The sequence below is a fragment of the Drosophila yakuba genome, unplaced genomic scaffold (genome assembly GCF_016746365.2).
Source record: "Drosophila yakuba strain Tai18E2 unplaced genomic scaffold, Prin_Dyak_Tai18E2_2.1 Segkk8_quiver_pilon_scaf, whole genome shotgun sequence".
NCBI classification, from domain to species: domain Eukaryota; kingdom Metazoa; phylum Arthropoda; class Insecta; order Diptera; family Drosophilidae; genus Drosophila; species Drosophila yakuba.
The window spans coordinates 510511-529756 of record NW_025048828.1 but is presented as its reverse complement, the minus strand read 5'-3'; the positions used below and the strand labels follow the sequence as shown (position 1 = coordinate 529756).

At 44.1% G+C, this 19246-nt stretch overlaps 1 protein-coding gene across 5 annotated transcripts in view; it reads left to right on the top strand.

Moving 5' to 3' along the window:
• Positions 1 to 19246, top strand: part of LOC26535568 (aminopeptidase N) — a 254635-nt gene that overhangs the window by 231875 nt on the left and 3514 nt on the right. Inside the window, exon 13 of one of the 5 annotated variants that reach the window (XM_039377405.1) lies at positions 3387 to 3871. The exons of the other annotated variants lie outside the window; for them this stretch is intronic. Coding sequence (XP_039233339.1) covers positions 3387 to 3492 — 106 coding nt within the window. The 3' untranslated portion in view covers positions 3493 to 3871. Of the gene's footprint in view, positions 1 to 3386; positions 3872 to 19246 lie in introns of those variants that run through there. 5 annotated transcript variants of the gene reach the window in all.

Genomic DNA, 19246 nt, shown 5'->3' with positions numbered 1-19246 from the left:
TACGAGTTATCTTTTCCAATAAAGCCAATCAAAGTATTTACAAAACCGCTTGTGCTCTTCTCGCGGATGTATATTGGCGGAGACTTTGTTTTCTTCGGTTCGATATCAACGGATCCCAGCGGCACGTCCTCAGCGGTATCTGGCAGCAAGGCTAATCTGTTGGTATTTCCGGGGGCAACATTGTTGATCAAGGTAGAGTTGTCGCGTGTATTTTTCGGCTTGTTTTCCATATCTGAATTTTCCGGGCTGAGCTTTCGCTTTATTGTAATGTAGCGGTCCATTCTAGTCTGCCAGGTCGACCCAGCTTTTTTGTTTACGTTTTCTTTTTGTTTTGCTGGTAGTGCAGCAGAACCGTTTATTGCTTGCGGTTTTGCTTTCGCTGACTAAGTCAGAGCGTGAGCGAATGCAGCCGATGACGAGATAGAGCGGGCTGTCGGTATATCTCCAGCTGTTGTTGTTGGAGGTAGCGGGGCTTCTGTCGGAGCTAAGAAAGAGGGAGAGCAAGAGCGCGCTCTTTCTTGATTTGTTTGTAGGAGAAGGTTTCTGGGGCTATGGGTTATAGACCGCTCGATGTCTGCGCTTGGGGTTGTCGGTGAGACGTAGGAGAAGTACGCGTTGTTGCGTCGTTCTGACTCATAGTTTTATTATTTAAGATAACAAATCATATATATATATTTAAGCGATCTTGCATCGCATAGAGCGACTCTTTCGCTTTCGGATTATTTATTTAGTTTATTTTATTAGGCGTTCACTTCACTCAAAACAACTGATTTTGTGTGGAGCCCGATAAAAACACGTCTTCACACGTCGGCGATCAAGCTATGCCCTGTGCTTGGACTTACAAAGAAATCTGATTATCCGGCCTTTTGTGCTGGATGGATTGTCCACCGGCCTCGTTCCGCTGTCTCGCCGTTCCTGTCGTCCTGAGTGGCGGGGACCTTCGTTGTTGGGCGCTCGTCGCTTGGGCTGAGAGTGGAACGCCTGTGGAACAGCAACACGTCAACCCCACGTCTGGTTCGAACTGGTGGCGCCGGTATTACGCCTGTTTGGATCGCACAGACACACCTAGGTGATCGCCTGGTTCAAGTTCGCGGTCTCCTACAGAGTTATCCGGGTCTACACCACAATCCCTGCCGCTTATCCTGTGCCCTCCTTAGTTTGGCTTCGCCTGTTGGGCGCTTCTGGGCTACTTGTGCTTCGTCGTACTGAACCTTAGCTACCTGCGTCTCGATTAGGAGACCTTCTCGTCCCGAACGTCTTGTCGTAGCGATCTTGCGTCTTGTTGACTACCTCGGCTGTAGCTCCTCTGCTGACTTCGTTCTAACGTTGTTGACTCGTACACTTGTTCTTCTCGACTGTCTGTCCCTCTTCCAGCGTTCGGCCTGTTTAATTAGGCCTCCTCTAACGGTTTATCCCTTTGGTCTCCAGTCTCCGGATCCAAAGTCCACGATTTTACCGTTGGCCCGGTCCAAAGTTCGATTTGTACCGTTATTTGCCATTGAACGTGCTCACTCTCCAAACTCTCTTTTCAGTTAGTCCGGAGTCTAAACCCTCTCTCTCTCCAGACTCTCTCTAGAGTCTCCAAACTCTCTTTCTCCAACCCAGAGTCTCCCAACTCTCTTTCTTCGGGCTTCGCACTGCCGATACTACGCTTCGCCTTGCTGAGTAACTGACAACGGCAGGACCTCCTTATGCGATCACCATCCGCATTTGTGCGGAGCTTCAACTCCTCACAAAACCTTCTAGCAAAGCAGCCGATCCAATGGGATAAGTAAAGCCTTCTTCTTGAGCAAGCTGGTGCATTGCCCGCACTGAGGAGAAGGAAGCTGTCTTGGTTCTATAATTGACTGTGTCCAACTTAAACACGCTTAACTCCTCCTTAGGAAAGTCCACAAGATGTATTGCTAATAATTATCTAGAGCTATTATACGGACACACCGATACATTTTGCATATGAACGAAAATTCATTAAAATGACGAATAGCTTAGGTTGGATGACAGGTCCTGCTAGGAGCGCCGCATTAAGAGATCAAACAGAACGCGAAGCTTAGTCGTTGTACTATCCTCTTACAAAACACAATGATGCAGCAAGAAATACCTGCACGAAAAATGCTGCCCTAGTTTTCTCTCTAGTTAGTACTATCCTAAATTTGAGGACTTGCAATCTAATGACAAATGCACATGCTTAGGGTATTTTAGGGTATTTTATCCATAGACGTAGTGTACTCCCAGCCAGTTTGTGTACCAACATCCAATCTTTGCAGCAGCATCCAAAGCGCGTGTGTGAGTTGGCCACTAGAAGTTTTTGCACCGAAGACGAATCTACGTTCTAACGCTAAGTATTTCCTTGGAAAACAAGACGGCTATTAAAATACCGTTTATTAAGTAAATCTAAAGTCACTGCAGTGCACTGGATAGTTGGCCGTAGCTCTTCAACATTGGATAACTCGGGGTCTTTGTCCATAATTTTATAAAAAGCGAACGAAGGCAACTTAAGCTCTGGAACACAGGAACGTTTAGCCGTGACGTAAGCTGTAAATTTGTTGTGACGCCAGATAGGGCTGGTAGCTTGTTCATCTCTACGCTGTTGAAAACTCAAACAAAACTCAAGATGTAAAGCCATTTCATCAAATTCATCTCGGCGTTGGCTGCCGATTTCATTAAAATCGAGAGCTTCTAGCGAATCTTGATGCCGTCCATATGCAGTTTTAATTTGGTCAATCAGATGCAAGCGAAAATCTAAATCAATCAAATTGAGTAAACCAATTTTATCCACAATAACTTCCCTGGCAATAACCTTAAGCCGATCAAAATAAGCTTCGGCGAGGTCAAACAGCGAAGAGAAGAGGCAAACTAACAATTGTCAGTCTTCAAACCTTTAATCTGTAGGCGATAAAAACTGTTGTTGTTATTGTTGCACTCCAGGCCAGCAGATTCCTTTATCATCTGCCTGTTACATACTTTTCAACAAATCTAGTATACCCTTTTACTCTACGAGTAACGGGTATAATAACCCTTTTACTCTACGAGTAACGGGTATAATAACCCTTTTACTCTACGAGTAACGGGTATAACAAGAAAATAAATTATTAAAGCATTAAATTAATTAATTATGACGCGGCGTTAAAACTAAATATCAAAAACTTCTTCCAGCAGTCAATAGTGCAATTTAATATAATAATAATTATACAACAATAAGTGTTCGGATTCAGTAGTGGCGAAAGAACCAAATGGCTAAAACTTTTCCAGCAGCATGATTTTATAGAACATTTGGATTTTTTGATCGCAATAATTTGCTTTAAACACCTACTTTATTTAATGAACTTGTGGAGATCTTGGGTTCGAACATCTGTTAGTGACGATTTGAAAAAAATTTTTTATTTTAGATGTGGCCTTGCCGGATCTGGCTTGCTGTCACCAAGACAAAATCGGGCCTCACATAAAATGGTTCCAGCTACCATTTTTCGGAAGATTAATGGAGGGAATAATTAAAATCGCGGATACTCGCACGGCACGTATTAATCACTTATTTAAATCGCGGGCTATGATGGATCTCCACAAAACAAGGGGCTATGGGACTATCGGACTAAGAACAAACAAGGACATAGCACTTCTTACGACTGCAGCTGTCGACGCTCACCCTACGATGACCACCAAAGACCAGTTGACATAAATGGTGATCCCTACTAATATGCAACACTTTACACAACACAAACCCTTGACGACGCATCGGAACGGATTACAATAAGTTTTAAAACTAAACATACTATTTTAAACTAAAGAAAAACGATTTTTGATTTTGGGCCCTAAATGTAAAGTTGATTTAACCTGTGTATAATTTCTGTAAACTATAAATATTTTTTTTTTTTTAAAACAATAATTATTTTTCTACTTGGAGGGCATTTTAATATTGGGGGACTTGAGTTCGGGTGAGGGACGGTCTGGGTTTTATATAAATGTGTTTTTTTCTGTTTTTCTTTTATTTGTAAATTTTTTCAAAAATTTGGGTCTCAAACTTTTATAAGAAACGCATTAATAGTTTTCTGTGGGTATTAATTTACAAATTAAAGCTAAGAAACGCCAGAAGTATTAGGTGTTTAAAAGATTTTATATTGGGTAGCTGTGTTTATATTAATGTTAACATACTCTCTGTTGCATCCCGCATTGAAGCGCTTCATGTACAGAGAGAAAAACAGCCTTAAAGCGGGAATGGGAAAGAAGAATGGTTGCAGAATATTATTTGCCCTTTATAATTTTTTTCTTTTAAATATTTATTAAAACTAAACTGCTAAACCTACAAAGCAATTTATCCCAATCGGACACTTAACACTGCTGCATAGACTCTATTATCCTGATCTGCTTAACAACAGTCTACATGCGGGTTCAATGTAGGAAATGGTAACTTTATAGTAACATATGTAAACTTTTTAAATATTCAAATAATTAAAGATGCTATAAGTCGGTGGCGCTTGTTCGGGATTTTTGTGATCTTTGCTTCTTGCACAGGGTCTGTTCCCCTTAGATATGAGTTTACATTCCTTCTATCCTGACCTTCAAATATTTTATTTATTTATTATAATATAGTAGATAGAGTAGTTAATAAAAATAAAATAACTTAAATGGTATACCACTGGCTGCAGGGCCTATGGCTATGTTGGTTTACAATGTGTTTTTATCTTAATTTAGTTAATAGCTAATTGGCTAAATAATTTCTGTGTTTGTTATGTCATTTATCCTAGAGTTTTGTAAGTTATCTGGGTTGGGTTTGCTAAGAAGGTCTAGGTTTGTAGGAGGGATGGGCATGAGTTTAATATATGCCTTATTGAGGTATCACCTTGGCAAAACGGGCAAATTGGTATTGAATTTGGTATTGAATTTGGTAGTGTAGGCTGGTTATGTTTGTGTGTCCTAGTCGAACTCGTATTATTTTTACTTAGTTGAGCCCAATGGTCCAAATTTGTTATTCGTATTAATTGATTGGTACCATTGACTGCAGTTTATTATGTTTTCATTCTTTTTTGTCGCAAGTTCAGGTTTAAGATGTTTTTTATGTCTGTGTTATTTATGTTTGGGGTGAGGATAAGTGGAAAATTTTTGCAGCTTGATCAGCTATTTCATTTCCTTTAATGCAGTCCACAGGCCAGGAATCCACATTATTTTAGTTTTAGGAGCATGTTGCGTTATTAGAGATCGTATTCTGTTCGAGTAAAAATTGTTATTATTTGTATTTTGATAGGGAGTCGAAACAGATAATAAATTTGCCTCTTCGGTTTTTAATAATTTCGATTGGTTCTAGAATGGCGATTGTTTCGAAGTTGAGGACAGATGAATATGGAGGCAGTATTTCATGTTTGTTCCCGTTATAATGGCGAATGTTATTGTGCAGTTAATTACTGAGCCGTCAGTGAATATGAAATTATGAGGTTTAAGGTTATTATACCCGTTACTCGTAGAGTAAAAGGGTATACTAGATTCGTTGAAAAGTATGTAACAGGCAGAAGGAAGCGTTTCCGGCCAAATAAAGTATATATATTCTTGATCAGGATCAATAGTCGAGTGGATTTGGCCATGTCCGTCTGTCCGTCCGTCTGTCTGTCCGTCTGTTCGTCTGTCCGTATGAACGTCGAGATCTCAGGAACTATAGAACTAGAAAGTTGAGATTAGGCATACAGACTCCAGAGACATAGACGCAGCGCAAGTTTGTCGATTCATGTTGCCACGCCCACTCTAACGCCCACAAACCGCACAAAACTGCACCGCCTACACTTTTGAAAAATAATTTAATATTTTTTCATTTTTGAATTGGTCTTGTAAATTTCTATCGATTTGCAAAAAACTTTTTGCCACGCTCACTCTAACGCCCACAAACCGCGGAAAGCTGCCACGCCCACACTTTTGAAAAATGTTTTGATATTTTTTCATTTCTGAATTGGTCTTGTAAGTTTCTATCGATTTGCCAAACAACTCTTTGCCACGCCCACTCTCACGCCCACAAACTGCCAAAAACTGTCAGTGTTGAAGAATCTCCTTCACACTTCCACTAGCTGAGTAACGGGTATCAGATAGTCGGGGAACTCGACTATAGCGTTCTCCCTTGTTTTTTGTGTGTTCGTGTAGAAGAATTTTTTAGGAAGTAACTGTAGGAATTTTGATGTTTTTGCAGCTAATCTTGCAAGTACAGTGGTGCTCTTTACATATGCATGTGGAGGTTTTTGCATATGGTATTTCGAATTTTCTATATCGTTTAATAGGTTGTCTAAGCTGAAGTTTATATTTGTGTTTTTATTGAAATGTATTACAAGGAAGAAGTCGGCGTATGCATTTTATTTAATTTCTTTGTGTAGGGATATAATGTTAGATAGTTTATTGAAAGCTATTAGGAATAGTAGTACGGATATGGGTGATATTGGTTGTTGGGAAAAGGGTCGTGATAATAGGGAAATGGTTCTACCATGAAGGTCTTTTAGAGTTTTCCATTTGGCGTGTGGGGCTAGGATTGGAGAGCAGAGTGTGAGGTCGATGTGTGTGTAAGTATTGTGTGTTGAAAAGTGTGTGGGGGATTTGTTGTTTAAAAGAATAAGTTGCGTTTATTTTCTGTTGGGGGTGGGTGCCATCCATTAAAATCTCCCGTAATTAGAGAGGGTATTTGTTCTATATTAAATGTGTTTTGTAGTGTCTGGTTAGAAATGTTTTTGGTCGGAGAAATGTAGGTGGAAAATATGTTGAATTTTAGTTTAAATTGTATATTTATGGCTATTGCTTAATTATAACTTATGATGTTGAGGACAGTGTACTGAATTGACTTGTGCTCTAGTAGTGCTACGCCCCCAAATCTATTGGTGGCTATATTTGTTAATAGTTTGTAGTTTATTGGGGTAGGAATGTTATTGATGTATTGTATGTGGGTTTCTTGGAGCAAAATTATGTGAGGAGCGAATTTTTTTATGAGAAAAGGGAGTTGGCTGTAGTTGTTTACATATCCTTTTAAATTTCATTGGATTATAGTTAGAGATATTTGTGAGATAATGAAAGCTTATAACTTAACGTGTTAACGATTTAGGTTTAAGTTTTGCGTAGAGCTTATGGTTCTATATGGATTCGCTGTTGCTGTTGTTAGTGTTCTTGATTTTGTTCAGAGCATTGGCCTTTATTTTGGATGGTTTGAGGCTTGTAGATAGATAGGTTATTAGTCTTATCTTTGGGGAAGATTTTTATCGTAGATCGTTTTCTGGTAGGTGTGGGGTCAGTGTCCATGTCTTCTAGTTTGTCGTAGCCGTGGTGGTGATGGTGTTGGAGAGGTTGGTTTGATATTAGAGGTGTTTTGGCTGGTCCAGTTGTTGGTGTCTTAAATGAAGTGTTTTGTGCTACTGATGTGGTGTGCGAATTTTGACGTTGCGATTGGGTTGTGATTGTGAGTTTATTTGTGTGAATGTTCGGGTCGTGCTGTTCTTAAGTGTTTTGGCATAGATTTCTCTTTGTTTGAAACCGTGTCGTTTTATGGTTCACTTTTTATATGGTTTTAATGGCTGATATGCCGCTGTGGGCTAGAACTATGAGAGCGCAAGTGTTGAGACGAACGGTGGCGGCGCGGGGCCCCCATGGTACCGTGACCTCCTTGCTGACGCGATGATTGTCGGGAGGAGTCCGATGTGGCGGTCCTTGGCTTGAAGGGTTCATTTCCCCCGAGGGGGGCGGGGACGTTTGCTGAGCGCGCCCCCTGGCAATCTGGTACCTTCGACCAGGGCTCCTTGTCCTCACTTCTGACGGCCTCCTCCTGTTCCACCGGTTTGTTTTCGTCGCTGTCCTGATGGTTGGGCTTCCGGTGATGAATGCCCGTGGTGCGACGTCGGCGACCCCGCCGTCCTGTAGTGTGACTATGTTCGGCGAGAGGAATTTTATAACCCGATAAGGTCCGTCGTATTTTGCGGCTAGCTTCGCGGCGAATCCTTCAGCTGCGTTTGAAAGGACGTGTTGGCGCACGAGAACCGAAGAGCCCAGTGCTGGTCTGCATTCCCGTCGCCTGAGATGATAGTGTCGACCTTGTTCGGCGTATTCGCGGGCGACTTGAAAAATGTTGTGGAGCTGCCGACACTTCCCCTCAGGGGGCACCATGGCTGTACCTCGTCCCGACGTTACTTCGTCGTAGATCGCGTTGGCCAAGCGTGGCTCTCGTCCTTAAACAAGGAAGGCGGGGCTGAACCCACGTGTTCTGGGGCGTTTCCCCAAGATACTGTGCTATCATGGTCTTCACGGTTCGGTTGCCCCGTTCCGTGGGATTCTGTCGAGGCGTGTAGGGCGCGGTGTGCTATAATTCCATTCTCATAGACTTGCAGAAAGCCTGGAATACGCGGGCTCGTCTACCTGTCGGGTGAACATTCTCCCGGCTGGCTTCTCTTATACCTTTGGCAGTTGCGGCACCGTCGTACGTAGAGCGCTACCTCTCGGAACAATCCTGGCCAGTAGTACTTTTGGGCCACCCGCGTACACGTTTTCCGTACGCCCAGGTATCCAGCCGTGGGGTGGTCATGGCACCTGTGCGTCGGTACAGGTGTCCGTTTTCTTCCCGAAAGTCTGGATACTTCGTCGGTTCCTGGTGGATTTTCCGCATCTTCTTGTTAATCCACTTACAGAAGTCGTCCTGCACCTGGCGAACCATGGCCAGCGGTTGGCGTGACAACGCGTCGGCGACCAGATTCTGCGCCCCGCGTCGGTACTTGACGTCATATTGCAACTCTAGTGCCCACCGAGCGATCCAGCCCGTGGGGTTGTTAAAAGAATTTAGCCACTTGAGAGAGTGGTGGTCAGTAATCACCTCGAACCGATATCCTTTGAGGTAACAGAGCATTTTACGGACTGCCCAAACTATGGCCAGGTATTCCATCTCAGTGGCGGAGAAGGCGGTATTTAGCCGGAGGCTGGCGTATGCGATGACACGTTCCTTTCCCTTTATGGTTTGGGTGAGTACGGCACCAATGCCGTAGTCACTGGCGTCCGTCTGCAATGTAAATGTCTCTTCGAAGTCGGAACATGCGAGCACCGGTGCTTCGGTGAGTAGATACTTTAAGGCTTGAAAGGGTTGTTCCTGTCTTGTCGTGCATTCCCACTTCCGATACATTTTGAAAAGGGCGGTCATCGGTTCGACCACGTCGGCGAAGTTGGGCACGAAACGTCGTTACCAGGACGCTATACCGAGGCTGCGGCGGAGCTCCTTGAGGTTCGTCGGCGGCCTCAAGACCCGTATGCGAGCGACTTTGTCGGGGTCCGTATGGATTCCGGCCTCGCTGATGACGTGTCTGAGATATCGTATACTGCGCTGGAAGAACTGGCTCTTGTCTCGGTTGAGGCGGAGGTTGGCTTCCCTCAGACGTCGAAACACTTCCCTTAAGTTCCGTACGTGCTCCTGGAGTGTAGACCCGATCACTATGGTATCATCGAGATAGGCAAAGGCATGCGGTTCCATGTCCGGCCAATCACAGTGTCTAGGGCCCGCTAAAAAGTCGCCGGAGCCAAGTGCAAGCCGAAAGGCATCACTTTCCAGTGGAACAGTCCACGGCCGGGGACGGTTAACTAATGGGGGTGTCGCTTAGTCGCGGCTCCTCCTCCGAGTCGTATTCGGTGTCCGCGGGAGGGCCTGCTTATCGGCGTCGGCGGTTCCGGGTCCTGGAACCGGACTCTCTTCTCGGCCCGGCGAAAAGGGTTTCGCCGAACGGCGGCTGCGACCGCGGCGGGCAACACGTCGGCCCAGCTCGAGGCGATGGATTCGTCAACCCGTGGTGTTCGCGTTGAGGTGCCTCCGTGGCTGAGAGGCGGGGGGTGGGTTTGCGTCCCGACCATGATGCGGATGTGTTGAGGTCGCCGGCTGCGGCCTCGTGGCCGAGTCTGAGCCGTGCCCTGGTTGCGCCTGTGAGGCGGCTCCCGGCCGGGGTGTCCCAGGTTGTGCTTGGGAGGCGACTTCTGGTCCTCGTGGCTCAGTGTGCGGCAGTGGGGCGACTTCCTGGCGCGGTTCCGTGAGAGCCCGTAATGCGGCTTCTGGTCCGTGGGGTTCGGAGTAAGCTTGTGCGTCCTCTTTCCGTCTGTTCGGCCCTGGATAGGGATAGTGGGTGGCTGGAGTATGAAGCCCGCCGCGTTGGAGGGTCCCGGTTCCGTAACACAGGAAATCCATGCCAGGCAGGAGGTCGTTCTTGTCTGTCATGATGAGAGCGGAGATGCTGACCTGAGCTTCGCCCAGCTGGACAGTTACTCCGCGTTACTTCTCGGCCTGTCCCATCCGCCTGCTTGACCCGGGATCGGATGGCTCGAAGATTGTTCCCGTTATCTAATCGTTTCGCCATGTGATCGCTGATGAAACTATGCGAGGGCCCCGTATCCAGGGTGATGGGTCATCCCTCGAACGTGACCTGGGCGCAGATACGGTTGTGATCCTGTTGGATCGCGGTCGTCAGTTTCCTTGGGCGTTCGTTGGGGTCCTCCCGTAATTTCCGGATACTCGAGGCCCTTGTCCGTTTCCCTGCGTCGGGGCGACTTTTCCCCATCTGTGTCCAAGAGGCTTATGCAGCCGTGTTCCCCCCAAAATCTTCGTCTGTAACCTACATTTTTCTGTCCCTCTTCTTTTAGTTGTGGGGCTTTAATCCACGATGGGTTTTAAGAGTCCTTTTTATCCTGCCTGGTCCCTGTTTGGCCGTCATCTGTAAGGATATAACTCAGCCAGCCCAGGATCCGTCACAGAAATATTTATTCGTGAGACAGGCGGCCCTGCTGGCAAAGGTTTTAATATAAGGAGGAGGAGATGGGGTTGCCGGAAGGAGTCTCGTCCAGATGATAAACTTGGGAATTATATTTATTTTTGCTATTAACTACTTTCCGTTTTGTCATTCAGGTGATTGATGAATAATTCTACGTTAGAGTTAATCCTGTTTAAATACTGAATTTCTTCCAGAAGGGTACCATGCATGTTAAATTGTTTGTAAATTTTATTTTGTGAGGTTTCAAAGAATTTGCTCAATATTTATATGATTCGTAATGTTTTCGAACCGGGTAAGTATTTCATTGTTAAACAATTCTTGGTTTAGGAAGTTATCATTAATGACTTTAGAATTTTTCTTTATATTGTCTAATTCTTCATGGATCTCTTTGTCGTCATTGGCATCCATGTTGCCGCTAACAACCTTTACAAGACTACCCAGTCCGTTGACCAAACCACGTTTGTTTCTATTAAAGGAAGTTAAGGCTTTGAGCTTGACCTGGGCTTGGGTTAGTTTTGCTTTTATGATAGTGACAGAGTCTCCTAAAGTAGTATCGGGGTGAAATTCATTAATAGTCAGGTAAAATTGTTTCATACATCTGCTGTAGTCTTGTAAGTTAATGACATGGCTAATTATTTTGTATCTGTCAATTAGTAAAGCTTTACCTACTTCTAATCTGGCTATAGGGGTGTTATCGTTTAGGTAACGGATAGAGAAGGCCTTAATCAACCCGAAGGTGAATCTGAAAAGATAAATTAAAAGGGCATATTGACCGTTATTGTCATCAGTGTTATGTAAATTATTACTTTTCTTCATTTTCAGGACTATCTTTCGAATTTTTGACTTCTGTAGTTTTTGATTTTTAGAAGTTATTAAAGTGTGACCTTTGTCGCCTATAACTTTGTGAATGGAAAACCTAGGTGTAATTTTGTTCCGTCTGCTTTCCTTTCAAAGAATTAAAGTGACGGGTTAAAGAGTTAAAGGGTCTGTTCTAGTTTCATTTGATTTAAGGGTTCGCTTAATTATGTCGTTTGAGATTTTTTCCGTAACGATAAGGTACAATTTTTCTCGGAATTCATTTAACTTTGTCAAGTAGTCATGTTCATTATTGAACATTATTGCTTGATTGAATATATGGGTGCGTCCATTAAATAGTTCGAAGGGAGTATGTTTACTCGTAGAATGAATTGCGGTATTATATGTAAGTAGAACTTCGGACATTATCTCGTCATGTTCACTGTTTTCTGCTGTTTTCTGGCGTCAAGTATTATTCTGTAAATTTCAGTTAATGTTGAGTGTAGCCGTTCAACGGGAGAGTTACTAGAAGTAGCCGTTCAACGGGAGAGTTACTAGAAGATTGCTGGAGGGACGTAACATGTAGATTAATATTAAATTGAGTACAGAATTTTTTTAACATGTCGCTAGCCAATTCTGCTCCCTGGTCATAGACTAGCTTTTTAGGTATACCAAATTGGGAGATAAAATGTTTTAACGCTTTAACTACGTTAATACAGTTCCTTTTAGCTATAGGGTATGCAGCCGCAAATTTGAAAAATTTGTCAATAATGGTAAGGTTGTTGTGTTTATTAATCGTGTAGATGTCTATATGTAAAATGTCCAACGTTTTTGAGGGTATTTCGGGTATTTGATACGAAGTCTTTTGAGGTTGTCTGTCGTATTTTAATTTCAAACATGTCTCGCATTCTCTGATCAACCGACTAATTATACCCGTTACTCGTAAAGTAAAAGGGTATACTAGATTCGTTGAAAAGTATGTAACAGGCAGAAGGAAGCGTTTCCGACCATATAAAGTATATATATTCTTGATCAGGATCAATAGCCGAGTCGATCTGGCCATGTCCACCTGTCCGTCCGTCTGTCCGTCCGTATGAACGTCGAGATCTCAGGAACTTCAAAAGCTAGAAAGTTGAGCAGACTCCAGAGACAAAGAAGCAGCGCAAGTTTGTCGATTCATGTTGCCACGCCCACTCTAACGCCCACAAACCGCCCAAAACTGCCACGTCAACACTTTTGAAAAATGTTTTAATATTTTTTCATTTTTGTATTGGTCTTGTAAATTTCTATCGATTTGCAAAAAACTTTTTGCCACGCCTACTCTAACGCCTCAAACCGCCCAAAACTGCTACGCCCACACTTTTGAAAAATGTTTTGATATTTTTTCATTTTTGTATTGGTCTTGTAAATTTCTATCGATTCGCAAAAAAACTTTTTGCCACGCCCACTCTAACGCCCACAAACCGCCAAAAACTGGCCTTCGTATATACACTAGCTGAGTAACGGGTTTCAGATAGTTTCAGATTGAGTTGTTTGAAGTTCATTAACCAAGTCAATGGTTTATGATCGGTGACTATGGTAAATCTTTTGCCAAAGAGGTAAAGTCTAAAGTATTGGATCGCCCATTTAAGCTAGAAAGTTGAGCAGACTCCAGAGACAAAGAAGCAGCGCAAGTTTGTCGATTCATGTTGCCACGCCCACTCTAACGCCCACAAACCGCCCAAAGCTGCCACGTCCACACTTTTGAAAAATATTTTGATATTTTTTCATTTTTGTATTAGTCTTGTAATTTTCTATCGATTTACCAAAAAACTTTGCCCCTCTATGCTTATTTTTTATGGTTATTTTTGACTTGGTAATCTGAAATGTATTCTTATTACAGTTTTGGAGTTGCATGTTCTTTTAAATAAGTTATGCATCTTATAATTTTATAAGATTTATTTGGGCGAAAAATGTTGCATACATTTTTTGTAATGCTTAAAAAATGGTGTCAATAGTATAACTGGTTTTATAACTGTTTTAAGATATCTATTATTGTTTTATCGTCGAACAATGGTCTGGAAATGATTCGTCTAAGTTTGTTTTTAAAGGGTTTTTCCAACGCATCCTTTGCGCATTCTGCATTTTTGAGTATGTTTTGATTTGCGAACTCGTTTATTTGAGTTTAGGATTTCTCAACTGATTGGTCTGGTTTCATTAGTGTTAAGGTCTACCACAATTCTACTCAATGCATCTGCCACCACGTTTTGAGAACCCCTTTTTGTAAATGACTTTTAGGCTTTTTATTCATACTAAAGGCTTGTGATCCGTGACCACTTGAAAGATAAGATAAAAGGTTTAGTGAAATCAGGGTATTGTATAATGCGGTCTCTGCATTAGAGTGTTTTGCGAAATTCAAACGTTTTCTGGTCGATAAATACATCCGAATTTCCTTTTAATTGTTGAGTAAGTGATTTTGGCAAAATCTTTTAAAAATCTTCTGTAGTAGCCCAATAACCCTAACAAGAGAGAACGCTATAGTCGAGTTCCCCGACTATCTGATTCCCGTTACTCAGCTAGTGTAAGTGCGAAGGACAGTTTTTGGCGGTTTGTGGGCGTTAGAGTGGGCGTGGCCAAAAGTTTTTTGGCGAATATATAGACATTTACAAGACTAATACAAAAATAAAAAAATATCAAAACATTTCTCAAAAGTGTGGGCGTGGCAGCTTTGGGCGGTTTGTGGGCGTTAGAGTGGGCGTGGCAAAAAGTTTTTTCTGCAATTCAATAGAAATTTTCAAGAGCATTACAAAAATGAACAAATATTAAAACATTTTTCAAAAGTGTGGGCGTGGCAGTTTTCGGCGGTTTGTGGGCGTTAGAGTGGGCGTGGCATAAAAGTGTTTTTGCAAATCGATAGAAATTTTCAAGACCAATACAAAAATGAAAAAATATTAAAACATTTTTCAAAAGTGTGGGCGTCGCAGTTTTGGGCGGTTTGTGGGCGTTAGAGTGGGCGTGGCAACATGAATCGACAAACTTGCGCTGCGTCTATGTCCCTGGAGTCTGTATGCCTAATCTCAACTTTCTAGCTTTTGTAGTTCCTGAGATCTCGATGTTCATACGGACAGACGGACAGACAGACGGACGGACAGACGGACATGGCCAGATCGACTCGGCTACTGATCGTGATCAAGAATATATATACTTTATATGGTCGGAAATGCTTTCTTCTGCCTGTTACATACTTTTCAACGAATCTAGTTAATCAGCTTTCTGTTCTTCGGTATTGGAAAGGCTTTAATAGTTTCGATTTGCTTTGGGTTTGGCTTTACGCCTTTTTCAGTCACAATACGACACAGATATTTTTATTCTTTCATTAAAATTCGGACTTATCAGGTTGAAGTCTTAAATTAGCCTGAGTAAGTCTTTTAAAAATCGAATATGGGATTTTAATATATTGCTCGAGATCACTATAATATCGTCGAGATAGAAAAAGCAAAAGTTGCCATTGTGTTCTGCCAAGACACTATCCACCAATTTTGGAAGGTTGAGAGTGCATTGGATAAACCGAATAGCATTCGAATAAATTTGAAATGTCCGCCTACTGCTGAAAAGGCTGTCTTTGACCTATCTTTAGGGTCGACTTTAATGTGGTGATTACTTTCTAAGCCGAGAAATACTGGGCTCTTCCTAGTGTGTCTAAGATTTCGTTAATGTTGAGCATCGGGTATTGGTCTTTGATTGCCTTGTCGTTTAGCTGTCTTACATCTACAACCGGCCTCCTCCAAGAAAACCGGAGCACTCCAAGGTGAATGGCTGTATCTAGTTATGGATCATCCTTATTCGATGAAGCAGATGCATCTGGTGTAGTCGCTTGAGTCGATGCACGTCCTTCGTTTGCTTCTTTGTCGGGCAGGACTGCTGGCTTGAGTCGATCGATGCTGACTCTTAATCGTTTGCTTTTTACCTCTACGTCGAAAAATTTGTCCTCTCGCTGCAGGACAAGATATGGATCATCGTACGCGATTTTAACGGGGCGCGTACGGTGTCGTCTCTTATGAAGACATGAGAGCACGTCTGCAAGTGTTTGTCGACGAATGAGGTCCTTGTTGTAGCGTGGTCTGAGGTTTGAGTCGGCTGGAGCTGCGTCATGATGTTCCGCAGGCTCTTGCCAAAATGCGAATTGCAGTCCTCGATCCGGCTAGACTCAAAAAGATCACCAGGCAGGCTTCTGGTGGTGCTATACAAAATTTCGGCGGGTGATGCGTTAATGTCTGTTTTGAATGTCGCTCGCAGTCCAAGTAAGACGATCAGAATACGGTTGTACCAGTCGACGGTATTATGACATTTCTATTCTGTCTATAGTGTACGATGAAAGCGCTCAATGATTCCGTTCGACTGTGGCTGGTATGGTGAGGTTCTGCTTAATTTTACGCCTAGGATGCGCGAAAGCTCTTTGAAGAGGCCCGACTCGAATTAACGTCCTTTGTCGGTCGTAGTCCTAATCGGGACATCATATTGTGCGATCCAACCGTGCAGGAGTGCGCGTACCACCTCTTCAGCCATGATTTCAGTAAATGGTACTACTGCTGGCTATCTGCTGAACCGATCGATTATCGTCAAGCAGTAGCGATAGCCATTGGATGGTGGTAGCATACCAATCAGGTCTATGTTGATGTGCTGGAAACGGGCATCCGGCACATCAAAATTGCTGAGGGCGGCTCTGTTATGTCGATATACCTTACATATCTGGCACCCGACACAAGACGACGACCATGAGGCGATGTCCTTGTTGATGCTGAGCCACACAAAGCGTTCAGTGACCAGTTTGACAGTGGCGCGTCTGTCGGAATGAACCATACCATGCAGCACGTCGAATACGATTCTGCGCATCGGCGATGGAATGTATGGACGAATACGGGACGATGATACATCACAATATAGGCTGATGTTGGAGTTCGGCAGCTGGAGTTTACGCAATCGCAACGAAGATTTGCCCGTCTCGATGTCTCTTAACAGCTGCTGCAGCTCGTCGTCCGCCTCTTGTAGGCGTGCTCACTCGTCCATGTCGATTTGTTCGATTCCAGCAATGCGGGATAGGGCGTCTGCCACAGTATTGGACGCACCACTACTATGCTCGATTTTCGTGCAGAATTCAGCCATAAACGACAACTGTCTCGCTTGTCGTGGTGATGCTTTCTCGTGATCCTGTCGAAACGCATAAATGAATGGCTTGTGGTCAGTGTAAATAGTGCAGTCGCGTCCCTCGATAATGAAACGGCTTGGAAAATCGCTAGTAGCTCCCGATCGTACGTCCTTTAGCGCTTTTGTGTTTCCGTCATGCGCTTAGAGTAGAAACTTAGGGGCTGCAGTTGTTTGTCGTTAACCTGGTGAAGCACTGCTCCTATCGCGTAATTGCTGGCGTCAACATGGAGACGCCAGCACCCAACATGGGTGCGCCAACCGTTCTGCGCTGGCCAAGTCGGTTTTGCAGCGCAAAAATGCCATTTCGGCGTTCTTGGACCAAACTACCAACGACTGGTCGTTTTTCTTATTGCTCGAGATGAGCGCTTGGAGAATGCCTAGAACAACGGCTGCTTGCGGCAGGAAACGGCGGTAATAGCTGATCATGGCAATGAATCGGCGTAACTCGCATATATTGGTCGGCTTCGGGAACTGGTTAATCGCATTTACTCGTTCGACCGTTGGGGATATACCGGAGGGCCTGATAGAGTTTTCCAGAAATGTTACGTCAGTCTTTCCGAACACACTCTTAGCCATGTTAATATGTAGGTTGGCTTGCTGCAGGCGAACAAAAACAATTTTGAGGTGCTGACGGTGCTGAGCTTCACTTGCCGAAGCCATACAAATGTCGTCGATGTACACAGCCACTAAATCAAGATCGCCAAGGATGTTGTTTATGTGCCGCTGAAACGTTTGCGATGCAATCCGGAGGCCAAATGTCATTACATTAAACTCGAAGAGTCCGAATGGTGTTATGATGGTGGTCTTCTTCCGATCTTCCGGCGCGAGAGGCATCTGACACTGGGCACTGACCAGATCGATAGTGGAGAATATGGACTTGCCAGCGAACACCTGGTTGATGTCGTGGACATGTGGGAGCGGATATCGGTCAGGAACAGTGATCGCGTTCAACCGACGATAGTCAACACAAGGTCGCCATTCGCCGTTCTTTTTCTTCACCATATGTAATGGCGATGCCCAGCTGCTTCTGCTCGGTCGGCATATTCCTGCTTTGATCATTAGTGAAAATTCGTTTTTGGCGGTAACTAAAATCTCACCATTCAGACGGCGGAGCTTTGCAAATACGGGCTGGCCCTCTGTCGCAATGTGCCTCTTGCGAAGTGGCGGTTAGTTTCCCGCTGGCCACTTGCAAGGCGATCATTTCCTCGTTTTTTCACCGAACCGATTGTGGTAGAAACAAAAGCGATCGTCACGGGACTTTGATCGACTGCTGCTATTTCCACGAGAGGCGGGCTTGTAGCTTCTGGTTTGACTACGGCTCTGATGTTCTGGGCGCGTTCCGAGCTCGGCTATCATCGCTCTCAAGTCTGTCAATTTCTGCTCCACAGATCCGTGCTGTGCTGACGAGCTATGGGTTGAAATCGGAGCAGATGCGGCGACCGCGTTGTTAGTGGGGTGCGCATACTCCCAGGTCCTGTCAGCCATCATCGCAAGCCCTCGGGTAATCGCTCAAGCCACATGGCTTTCAGGGCGTCATTTCCAGTTCGCGCATGCGGCGCAGCAATACAGACGGCTTGCTGTCTCGAAGGTCCAGCGACCGAAACAACTGTCCGAACTGGGACTGAGTTAAAGCATGTGTTCGGCAATAATTTTGGCCTTATTTGCTTCATACCTTTCAGTAGGCGGCGGATTTCGCAGAATGTACATGATGGTCTCCAAGTACTCTCCCGGCACTTTCGTTTCGCCCACCGTTATGCGGAGACTTGCGAATTGCGACTCCAGTAGGGGAAAAAATACTTCCGGATGCCCTTTCATGTATGGTGGATGGCCGATCTCGCCTGACGCATGCTCGTCGCCTCCCGGCCTTATCGCGATCGATGGCGGCGGAGCGGATGAACTCGAATAAAACGCAACGGGTTTCTGCAACGCAATAGGTACACAATTTTGTGGTTGGAATGAACCTTGCGGTTGCCCAACTGATTGGATCGCCTGCTGCTGTTGCAGCGTCTGCTTGCATTGAAGAGGTGCTTGTTGAGGATGCCTGTTTTAAGGATGATCTGTATCAACATCTAGTAATTTGCGTACGTGCAACTGCGGAAAAGACTCGGAATTTTTCTGTCTCATTTTTCATACTAATGAATGGTCGGAAAGGTTGCTTGAGCGCCTCAATCAGTCACGTTGTTAAAACACCAGCACATCTCCTTCTACGAGTGGGATGTGGTTGGCGTAAGAAAAGCCGGTAATCCGTGCATTTGCCACTGCTAGGGTGATGAGCGTTGTAAGGGCGAACCTACAATCCAAACGTAGCATGAAACCACGGTGTTTTAGCTTAAATCTGGTTTACTATTACAAAATATGGCTCACTAGCAAATTAGAAGTGGGGGGATCTATTTCAGGTTGTCCTTATGGACCACCCTCCCCTTAATAAAAACAGACGTTCCCAGGTTTGTCTGTACTTTTTGTTCCGTGCATAATGGAGGTATCTAACCTTTTATTGTTTTTGACGAATAACTACCATAAAAGCA